Source organism: Halichoerus grypus, chromosome 10 (assembly GCF_964656455.1).
Source record: "Halichoerus grypus chromosome 10, mHalGry1.hap1.1, whole genome shotgun sequence".
NCBI lineage: Eukaryota > Metazoa > Chordata > Mammalia > Carnivora > Phocidae > Halichoerus > Halichoerus grypus.
The window spans coordinates 42,753,184-42,765,668 of NC_135721.1; the positions used below are offsets into that span (position 1 = coordinate 42,753,184).

Consider the following 12,485-nt stretch of genomic DNA (forward strand, 5'->3'; position numbering starts at 1 on the left):
ACAATATTTCACATCTAGATATAATTAACATTTTAATGTATCATAACCTTCATGTGGGAAAGCAAATGAACTCTGTCACTGTGGCCCTTACTTTCAAGTTCCTTTTTAAAATAAATTATTGATTTGATTAATTCAGCTATTTTGGAAGAAATTTTGCATGTTTCCATACTATAATCTTAGAAAACAGTCTATGTAATGTACTAGAAAATTTAACAAAGTAAATTACAAAGGAGTTAATAAGTAAGCTAGAAAAAAAATTAGGAAGCTGATGTATTAAGCACACATTATGTGCTTATTGTGCAAGGAATCAGGGAAAAATTCAACATCCAGACACATTCCCTACCCTTATGGAGTTCGCAGAGTAGTTGGGAGACATATAATTAGATAAGTTCTTACACTGCAGTGTCCTACTAGGAATGACACAGAAAACACATCATGCTGTGGGAGAATGTCAAGGGAGTCTTCTTGGAAAGCACTATAGTATGTCAGTCACTAACTCTGTGACCTTCAGGAAGTTACTTCAATTCTCTGAACTTCATTTTCCTAACATTTTTAATGGGGATGACAGTGTTTCCTCCAAAGGATAACTGTTAAAAACATTGCATACTGCATTTAAAATACCTAGCACAGTGCCTGGAACATACTGAGCCCTCACTGTATCTTGGCTAGTATAATAATGTTATTTACTACATGCAGTTGTCCTATTGTCCCTCTAAATGTACTGCTATTCTAATTTATAAAGCAAAAACAAAAGTTCAGAGATTAGGAATGTTGCCCAATATCACCCAAATTGTAAAAGAGTCAGCTTCCGAATTCACATCTAACAGTAATACATTGCTTATAATTTTAACATCTACCTTAAGAGAATATGGTGCACTCGAACTTACTTTTCAGACAGCTGATATCAAAACCATGTGGCTGTTACTGTTCTCTGCTTGACTTTTATTGATGTAAAATGCAAGGCCTTATTCAGGTAAATAATTTTGCCTGGCACATCCTCTAAGAACCACTCAAGGTTATTTTTGCCTGGGTTGGTGTGATACAGTCAGTAACAGAGCTACACATCCTTAGTAAAAAATATCTAAGCATTTTTTTAAAAAGATCTTAGGTCACCATGCCAAAATCAATTTGCTCAATGAATGGCAGGCACTGGCATTTTGCCAGTCAACTGCTTCTAGTACGTGACAGGATCACCATCTCTGCCACAGCAATTACTGCAATTATCTGCACAGAGGTGAGCATGGAGAAAAAAGCCAGGTTCCTTATCACTTCTTAACTTCTAAACAAAGTTTTCAAAAAACAAATACAAGAGATTCTGGCAATTTGAAACAGGAGAACTGCGTGCAAAACAGTTAGGGGGTTGAATCAAAAATGGATTTTCCTTGCTCTGATCTGAGGGCCACCTTCTTCCAGATCAGGGTTCATTCTCATGTCTTAGTCAAATGTGAAATACCTCTCTAGTGCCTTTCTCTTCTTGCATCTTTGAACACTTGTGTAACGTTTACATAGACTGATGGGTAGAAGATAATAGTTGTTGTCCATGAAGAAAAATACAGAGGAAAAAAAAAGTCACTTCCAAATGATTGTTGATTTAGATGATTCGTATTTTTCAACACAGACCATATAGATTAGGCTCTATATTGGCATGAATGTTTGATTTTCCAGTCATGATGGTAATGCTAATTTATACATTTATTTCTCTTTCAAGAAGTTCCCCTAATTAAAATGTAAAAATAGCCAAATAGTTCTAGCAAAAATACCACCCAGAAATAAATATTGCTCTGGACCGTTGTAAAACAACTTAGCCCTAAACTTCATTAACTCCTTGTATAGGAGCATAAAAATGAAAGATGCAAGACAGTCCCTTAAATGTTTGTAGTCTCATGCCTTTCCTTCAAGGAGATGTAATAGCATTACTTGGCAATTCTTTACACTTAATAATCACCATTCTTATAATGGTTTTTATGCTTAGTCATAAGCATAAAAATTTAAGCCAATTTTCTCAGGAACATTCTTATATTACCTTTAAATACTATTTTTCCCATCTTTTATTCTTAATATTTTAATTCTTTTTTTTTTTTTTTTTGCTTTTTCCAAGAACACAGAAACATAATGAGTCAGTTTTGTTGCCTTGTAGAGATTCTAAAACCTGGGGGTAGGATGGGGTAGTTGGTTACAGATTCTGAAACGTACTCCCCACAATACTGATTTTAACAGGTCTGCATTTTAGCCACAGCTCTGCATTTTAGAAGTCTTCTCCCACCACTTGATGGGTTTGGCATGCAGATGATCCTTTGATCATTGTGAGAAACACTCATTAAAATCAGAATAGGTCAGAAAATTTTCTTTGCTATCCAGACCCCACTTTTTACTTGTCTTACTTCTAACTCCACTTTTTACTTTTCTCCATCTTTCCACCCATCTCTGACATTTCCAGGTCCAATCAGCACAGAATACATCTATACCTGAAAACTATGGGCATTCTGTTCCTCTCCTGAGCTAATCCGTTCTCTCCTCTTCTACCTGGAAAACTCTCATCTACTTATCCATGAAGGTTCAAAAAAATATTACCCCCTTTATGAAGTTTCCTCTTCCTCCTTCTCTTCAGGAATGCCCACATCACCTTGTATGTATTTCTGTTACAGTGATTATTAAAACCTATAATTACTGTTACAGTTACTGATTATGGGTCTGTTTTCCATGCTAATTCCATGTCCATTCACAGGACAGTAAATATCACATATTATTTACTCAATAAACACTTGAATTATAATCTGATATAGAATCACCTCTAGAGGTGCCAGCATTTATCATTGTTCTTTTGAGACAAACATAATTCTAATATCTCTAATATTCCTTTAATAATTTATACTGTTTGACAAAATTTTATCTAAGTTCTACTTGAACTTTTTTGGGAAAAATTATTTCTAAGAGAACACAGACTGATCATGCTATTTCATCATTCCCATATATACAAATTTTGCTTTTGAAAGTGATTTCCTGAGATGGCATATTCTAGAAATTCATTTTTATGCCATGGTAGGAAATTAAGAAACATTTTACTGGATGATGTAAACTAAGTCTTTAGAATCTAGGATAGGTGAAAAAGCAGTTCTACTCATGGAATTCCAGTCTATTAGAAAAGCCAAAGTAATAACTTAGAAGGAATTTGGATGGCAAGAAATACAAGAAATAGTGCTCTCTAAGTGATGCAAAGTATACACTGCAAATCATCTATGAATCTACAGCACCAGCGAAGCTTTCAAACATAAGTGTGCTTTGTTGTCAATGTGGGCAAATCATGCCCAGATGAATACCCTCTTTCCAAGTGCACTGGGGAAGGAAACTTATATAATCATGTGAGGTTTTAGTGATTAAACCTTCTCAAAATTGGCTGTTTGAGAGCAAAGTCTGACATAATTCCTGCTCAGTACACAGAGAACCTTCCGTTTGCTTTGGAAAATTGTCCTGCTTACATGGAGTCTCTAGCTTATGGACATTTCTTCACGGCCATCAATATTTCTAAATGTGTCAATGGTAACATAATCCCTTTCCACTTCTGTCAGAAAATCAGAATGTCTCAGAGATAGAGTCTCCTGTCCCTAATTCCTTCCCTTTTATTTATTTCTCTTCTGCTGGCTGCGAGTGATGATATGACCTTTTGTATAACTGAGAAAATGGCTGCCTGATTACATCTTAATAAATAATCTTTACACTTCACTCACTTGCAGCCTCCTCAACTCTTCTAAACAGGTCTATCATATATTATAAAGTCAGCAAATGATTAAAGGGAAGGGCTCAGAAAGGTATGGGGCTGGATTATATGCAAATATTTTGATGTGTGGCTTTGATACATGGCACATCTAAACACAAGACCTCCTCTGCAAGATTTACAATTCCATGGTCTTGATGACCTGAAATGCTTCCCTGCTCTCCTTATGTGCAATAACACAAATCTAAACCACTGCTGTGTTCTAAGTGAGCTGAAGCTCTCAGATTCTGAAAAAGCCTTCCCAGTGCAATCCAGTCTACCCAACACCACAAGGATATATCTTAGTTCTTTAGACATGTACTGTCTTCACCTCTAAGTTAACATTTGGCACATGTCTAGACACTCAAAAAGGTTGCATATTCCTCAAGAGCAGGAGCCAGGCCCTATATGTGTTCTATCCTGCATAACACATACCTTAATACCCACCAATTCTCTACTCATCAACTCTTACCAATACCACAAAAGAATTCCTACAATACTGCATAAGGAGTTTTTAATTTTACCTTCCCAGTGATATCTAGATCCATCCATTACCTAGTAGTTAAGGATTTTTTAATCTCAAAATATCAGAACAACAAAATTATCGAGTTAAAAAAACAAATCAGTCTTCCAAATCAAGACATAGCTAACTAGGGGCACCTGGGTGGCTCAGTCATTAAGCATCTGCCTTCAGCTCAGGTCATGATCCCAGGGTCCTGGGATCAAGCCCCGCATTGGGCTCCCTGCTCAGGAGAAAAGCCTGCTTCTCCCTCTCCCACTCCCTCTGCTTGTGTTCCTCTCTTGCTGTCTCTCTCTGTCAAATAAATAAATAAAAGCTTCAAAAAAAAAAAAAAGACATAGCTAACTAACACAGGTTTGATATTGTCCATTTAAAAGAACAGAGCCCGCTTGTTAAACAAGTAACACTACATCAAATATAGGGTACATTCTAAAACCTACTTCGGACTGAACTTTTCTTTCTGGTCTATAGAATGCTATGTCTCATACAAAAACAATGTCTCATCAACTATTCAGTCTTTTTCCCATAAGCAATTTCTTAAAAAATATATTATAAAACCACACAATTTTAGAGCAGGATACTTTAGGATATATCCTGTAGATAATCAATCACCACTTTACAAAGAAAACTGAAGCGCAAGAGATCTAAGTAATTTTCTTTCAGTTACCTAATTAGTGACAGAAATGAAATTACTATTACCAGTGTTGAGACCCCAAATTAATTCAACTTCTGTTACACTTCATTATTTACAGCACAATATATAGTATTTTTAAGTTAGAATTTTAATACATACAAATGAATTAAAAAATAATGAACGCCACTATAAATGAAACATGCACATGAAGATAAACAAGTGCATGCACAATGCATTCCATGATAGACTCTCTGAATTTGCACAAGTGCACAACACAACTGTTCTTAACTCACGAAGTTAAAGATGATTGTTTGTAAATATGAGCATTTCTTACCTGGCAGCTGTATGAGGGGTTGATAAAAGACATCAAAAACTTGAGCTATAGTTAGACATTAGATTTTTCTGGCACTGAAGATTTCCTTCTACCTGAGTTTGAGGGGCTAGCATTTTTAAAGGAAGGCAGGCCAAAGACTTGAGAGAGATCACCCAATATATAAGACTTTGGCATTGTTCCCCAAATTGCAATATTAAGTTGACTATAGGTGATTATCACCTAAGTCTTCCTATTGGCCAGTTATGCTCTATTTTTCATTATTGTACCTGAAATCTCTACCATTACAGTCACTTCTTTAAGTTAGAAAGTGTAGGTGGGAAAATCACTTCAGAACTTGCCATGCTACTTCACCCCAGGTAATGAAAAGAACAGGATTAGCTCTAGTGCTTTTGAGCTCTAAGAATGCATAACTTGGCGGGGCAGGAGGGAGAGAGGTTTCTACATATAACAGAAAAGCTAATGATGAGAAAAGGCTCTTCCTTTTAAACTGCCTCCAATGTTCCAACACCAATATCCACACACAGTTAACTAGGGGTGTACACTTTGAAGAAAATGAATGATATCCTCTTAACATATTTCCTAATACCCATGATCCACACCAAGAAGCTTTTATCCCACCCCATGAAAACTAAGAGGGCTTCAAATTCTGATGGTCAAACCCTTTTAAAACACCCATCCTGATGCTTCAACATCCTTTAAAGATTTAACCACCTCCATGAACTTCCTTTGCCCTTTTATATAAAAGCTGACATCTTGACAGTTTTAATAGGTACCCTGGAGAGAACAAGGCAAGTGGAGGAAAAATGCTCACTCCAGTTGATTTTTTTCTTTCTAAATACTAAGGCATACAAAAGGATTAATCAGTATTATAGAAACCCAAATGAAACAAAGAACAGTGACATTTCACAGCTCTTAACTACGAAGAAATCTTACAAAACAGCATCAGTGTTATGACATACAACATCAACAAAAAAGTTAGCAAATTTGGTTGTGACACCTTGAAATGGCTGCACCCTTAATCTTGCAAGAGTGGTGACTCCTTTGTTTTAAATATTTTTTTCTTTACATTAGAATGTTTTCATTTGTTTACATCAAAACCAAGTTTGTTAATTCTTTATATATCAGTTTCTTCACAATTTTACCCCACAATTTTAAAAGAGCAGACTGATTCTGTGGGCCAACATCAATAAAGGATATTTTGTGACCCTGGAATCTTTCAAATGAAGAAGAACACATTCTCTTAACTAGCCTTCCTTAAAGAAGCTCACCAAAGAACTACAGAATGGATTCATTCCACATATGCAGTGACTTTCAGTCCCAATGGGAAGAAAGACTAAGAAATAAAGGAATGAAATACCATTTCTACATCTCAAGTTTAGATCATGCTTGAAGAATATATCTGTGCTGTGGAATTCTCAAATCATACAAAGAATAAATAAGTAGATCCTTTGCCCAAAGTTGGTTAATAGTACATAAAGAAGACTTGAGTGGTCACATCTTTACTTCTTTGAATCCCCATCCACCTGCTTTCAAAATTAATGTTTACAATGAGACAGATTACATTAGAAAGCAAAGTTACTCACCATGGAGGAATCACTGCTTCCACTCCCGATCGGAGCTCCCTCAGCACAGGTTGGGAGGTGGGTAGAAAGTTGACTAGCCCTGCCCCCATCTATGACATCACAATCTACCTCATAAAAGGTAGTGAAAGTGCTCTGAACTCCTGTCTGATTTCCGAGAGATACAGAAAAGAGTGAGTGAGAGAGAGAGCAAGAGAAAAATAAAAAAAACGTACCCTATTGGGAAGGGATTAGGGAAGTGGGTCATTGGGTGAAAGAGGCATATGAAGGAATTAGGTGCTGAAAGAGATATGGGTGGGCATCTGTGATATTAAGCAGCCCGGCCATATGAATTCCTCATTGGCTCTCTTGAACAGATAAATGGACCATCTGGGAGAAGGAGAATGAAGAAGCACCCTGCCTTGTCAGGCATTGTCAGGGACAATTATAGTGGGGTTCAAAGGGGATGAAACCCCTGTTTAAAGCATTGAAGATCACCAAGAGAGAAAGCAAGGGCTGCAGCTCTTAAAGCCTGGAACGGTATGTGGGGAATCTCAGATGTCTTTCTTGGAAGTTCCATTGCCCTGCTGTGTGACCTTCATTAAGCCCTTGGCCTCTGCGTCTCCAGCCAGTACATGGTACTAAAAGGATACTTACCTCTTTTACTGGAATCACTGAAGAACTAATGCATTCATTGTTGCTACAACTGCAACTCTTTTTACTCTTCCTTTTTGTACCCAAGGAGGGGCTGTGTGACAGGCACATTTTAAAAGATAAGCCAATAACCAATGCCTATTTCTACTTCTTAAAATGCTATCTTCAGCATAAAATATTAGTCAATCTTGACCAGGTTTTCTGTGTGTACGGAATATAACATATATCTAAATGGGGTTATTAGAGCCCACCTTCAAAATCGAAGAAAAATCAAGATTTCTATAACCATAGGGTCCCTACACTGCCACAGTCAAAGGTCAAGTTTAAGTGACCCAGTGATGCTAACTGACCAAACATTTGTGTCACATGCAGGAAAGCTAAAGTCACATAGCTTTATTTAACCTCTGAGTCCATTTGCGGGGGCGGGGGGGGGAGTAAATCAGGCAAGATGGGAGAATAATATGGAGAACACTAAGATCTTTTTTTTTAAATGGAGATTTAGAAGTCAAAAATGATGAACCACTCAAAGTTGTCGAGTGGGTAGTATGATAAAACAAAAAGGGGTGATATTGAAGAGCAGGTAGGTCCAGAAACCATCCACATGGAAGCCAGATTTTTATCTGCCTGGTGGGATATATGAAAAGTGAAACCCACTCTTTCCACAGAAAATATTTTAGTAAAAGTAATAGCTTACAATTCATGGCATCATAAATGGGTAAAGCTCAAAGAAAGCTTGTTTCTATATGCAGATAAAAATATTCTTTATTTAAAATTTTTTCTTATGTTTCAAGCAAATATAATTCTATTTTTAGTCCTGCCATTCTTAGCTTACTAAATACGTAAGTGTATTAAATAATCACAATTTAAAAATTAAGCAAAATAGGCAGGTTAGGAGCATTTTGAAACACAGATGCTACTAAATTCAAGCTGATAATGGATTTGGCAACATTACTCCCATCTTTCACTTCAAAATAAATGTTAGAGACATTTAAAGAATGTCTTTAGAGAATTATAGACACTAGAAAAGAAAAAAATATCTGGAATTTATGAAGAAAAAATGGAATTTTTCTTATACTTGATGTTTTCTGTGCTTATTAGAGGAAGCAGTGATACTCTGCATGTTTCCCTCTCTGTATTATTGTATTTCTATTTTCAGTAATTCTAAATCTAAATTCAAATTCTACGTTCAACAGCTCTTTTTCTGTGAATTTTCACAATTAATGGCCCTATGAAGCCTTATTGTCTTCCTATTTTTACTTATTGGATCATTGACTAGTTGGCTTATCCTTGCTTTTTTATGCTTTATAATGATCCCATTTGTTTTAGAAATTAGGCATCTCCTGACTTTACCATTACAGGGAATGTGCTATTCATTTACCATTATTTCTCAGTTTCAAAAACTATTCTTATGTATTAGAAACTTATTTGTGTCATCTCACCTTTCATACAAAATTTAAAGTTCATTATTTTAAGATTACTGATGGCAATTGTTCATTCTTCCAATAAACACCTTAAAAATTTTACTACCCAACAAAAAAGGTACACATCTGCCAATGTTAAGAAATCAGAATAAAAATGGAGTTAAACACTTAAATATTGAAATAAAACTAACTTATAATCTACTGATATTTATTATCTACTGCTTATTTGGAAATGGAACATGACTTCAGGAACCCAATGCAAAACTAGGCTGCATCAAAAGGATGCAGAGTGGTGAACTGTGCTGACTTTTTAGGTGAATTTAGTATGATTGATTGCAATAATGTCTTTAGTTATATTACTTAAAAAAAATTTCTTTGACACAGAATGCAATGCCAGGATCAGATAATTTCCAACTCTTCTTAGGATCTAGCCTCTTGACATTTTTATGAAAACTAAGTGTCACTACAATTATGGGGTTGATTCATACTTTCTATGATATCATATAAATGGATGAGTTAGCCTTTCAAGACAAGGTATGAAGTGATTGTAAGATTTCAGTCAAGAGACCCCATTATTGAAGTCATGGTTATAACTTTATTCTGATCAGAGATGTAGAATTGGTTTCAAAATTTTGCTTGTTGAAAAAGTGTTTTGATTTGACTTAGTGCAAAAGATAAAGAAAAGTCAGGTGGAATAATTTGTACATTCCAAAAGAATAATCTGGAGGTGTATTTATAAATTAATTAATCGTGGAAGACATGATCAGGCAGTTGGCATGCAATCTGACCAAAATGTTATTATTGAAAAGAAATATTTCAGCAAGACAGAATCCAAATAATTTTGATAGCAACAGATTTAAACTGGGAGTTCCTAGATAAAGAGATTCTATTTTGAGTTTGTTTTATCATAATGTCTCATATATAGAACTTTGGACTTAAAAGAGTACATGGTTCATATAAGATGCTGCTGACTGGAACTTCTCCAGGAACTTCTCTAAGTTGAGAAATAGATTTGCAGAAGGAAATGGATGAAAGAGGTCAAGATACAAGATTGTGCAGATTTGACAGAAGATCTAGCCAGAGTTCCAGTCAAGTTCATTATCAGCAAGGCATCTGCACAGATGAAGGTATTCAGAGAAAAGCAATAAAATAAGATACAGTATTGATGATGAAAGAAAAGATTAAAGTCTAAATTAAGTAAGACTTGCCTTCAAGGAAATTGGATTAGGATGAAATATTTGAAATATATTTATTGCCCACAAAGAAAATGACTGTTCAAGATAGAGTAAGACAATCTGTTCTGAAGCAGTAAAAGAAATCTGAACTTAAGAAAACTACACACTGCCCATCCAGAAGTCTTTCCTACTTGTAAGATACATGGGCCATAACATGGCACATATTTCTCTCCTAAGGGCTGTGATAAAAGCCATATTTCATAAATCATTTAAATTAAGCTGGAGAAAGCATTTGACAAAATAATCTGTAGGGAAAGAAGGAGAAGATAGTAAGTTAAACACACTTTTATTTCTAGAATATAGTAAATCAAGAACAACAGTGAATACACAGAGATACCCATCAACAGACACCCTGCTGTTCTTGCTGAGAGAGCTAAACAGGATGATGAGAAACTAAATGGAAAAAAAAAGAAAACCCAATGGACTACACAATCTAACAAAAGCACAATGGACAGAAAAATTTATCCTCTTCATGGAAATTCTTTGCTATTAGAAATAAAGGACTTTGAATACCTTCACCCAACCAATATTTAGCACTGTGCCTTTTAAGTAGTTCCAACACCCTAGAAATGTTGTTCAATGAATCAGAAAATATCCTTATGTGAACAGGAAGTATATAACTCTTTGAAGCCCTGATTGCTGGTTTGTCATTAGAAATTAGGAACAACATACGGAAATGTTAATCTTTTTCTAGAAAAATAGGATTGTCAAAATTTTATCAAATCTAGTACCAAACATAAAAGTCTCAGTTTTGCTATGGAGTCTCTTAATTTCCTTTATTTTGAGTCATCTGAGGTAATGGAAAATTATGCAAAATCAGTCATGAGATTCCCCAGATAATATTTAGTGTAAGATTTTAATATTCATCTTCTCTTATTTATTTATATATTTTTATATCAACTTATTCACATTTTAGCTTCTTCTTCTTCCAACTGCCTTCAATCCAGGAATTCTTGAGGTATATCCAAGTAAGAACAAGGAAACAAAATCACAATGGATTTAGGTAACCAATTCAAAACAATGTATTTCTTGACTAAAGCTGACAAATCCAAGTGTACATAGGAAAACCAGAAAGCATAAACTAAATTACAGATGCTGTTTCTAAATAAAGGTATTCTATCCAACACTGTGGCTTCCCATAATTATTTGGTTCAATTTAAGGGAACAGGTATTATCTGGATTTGTTCTCACATATCCAAAACTAGTTAAAAATGAGGAGACAGCTCCTAAGACACTACTATAAACATTAATTATTTAAAATATATTAATAAAGAAAGAACATCTTAGGATGAAATCAATTATAACAAACAGTATCTCAAAATTAGAATATGTCTCATGGGAAAATGTTATAAAACAAGTACTTCTTCAATAGGTTTGCCTGTGTTGCACAGATATCAAAAGCTATGCACAATTAGTGTCCCTTATCCAGGTACCTCCCATGTGTCTAATTTCCAAGTTTTCATAAAATATTACTCATCATTGGCTGCCAAATAATGGTCTGAATATTAACTGAAATCTAAAACATTAATTTCTAATAGATTAAAGTGTGAATTATTTGCCTTCTTTTTAATTCGAGGCTTTCAAAACTTGAATAGCTTCTAAAACCTAAAGGAATGAAAGTTCACTGACTGAATGACAAGTAATGGCACTGACATTTCTGAGGCAGAGACATTCTTCATAAAGCCACTAGCCACTTCTACTTTAATGTGCAGTAATGAACGCCCTCAAACTAAAATAGAAATGTCTCCATTTACAAGCACAGGTGATGCAATCAAATCAATCCATTGAGTAGATCCAAGTTAGGTCAACCCATGTCTCCACTTAAGGTAAAAAGAGTTCTTTGCTTGGTTCATGTTCCAGCTTTGCCACAAAGGAGTCTGTCTTCTTACTTTAAAATGAGAGCATTAGAATATAAAGAATTTTTTCCATGCATAAAACAAATTGGATAACCAACTGGTTTAATTTCATCAGTGAAAAACTGATTTTTTTTTTAATGAATAGATCGAATTGATAAGTTTAGGGTCACCGTCACTGAGTAACTACAGAGCTACTTTTTATAACAGAGCAATATACCATCTTCCTTTGCACAAGACTATTTAAATTTAGGGAGACACCTGACAGGTGTGGTACACTACACTCAAAACTTCCTATGATGCCTGGCACTCAAGGAGATTTTCACTTTTCTTATAAAAATCCCCATCTCCAATTTCTTTCACATGTAACGCCTTGAGTTTGTTAAATGTCACTTTTATAACATTGGGAGAATGAATTTGCACTGAAAAATCACTTCAGGGTTATTTTTCCCTGAAGGTTTGCATAATTTTGGTTGTATAAAAATCAATGACCATGTACACTGATATAAATGTAACTAAGGAAG

The 12,485-nt window shown here is 35.0% G+C and overlaps 1 protein-coding gene across 4 annotated transcripts in view; it reads right to left on the reverse strand.

Moving 5' to 3' along the window:
• CTNNA2 (catenin alpha 2) overlaps positions 1-12,485 on the reverse strand; it is a 1,076,840-nt gene that overhangs the window by 24,232 nt on the left and 1,040,123 nt on the right. For 2 of the 4 annotated variants that reach the window (XM_078056372.1, XM_078056371.1), the window contains exon 18: positions 6,823-6,966. The exons of the other annotated variants lie outside the window; for them this stretch is intronic. In XM_078056372.1, the coding sequence (XP_077912498.1) occupies positions 6,823-6,966 (144 nt within the window). The remainder of the gene's footprint in view (positions 1-6,822; positions 6,967-12,485) is intronic. 4 annotated transcript variants of the gene reach the window in all.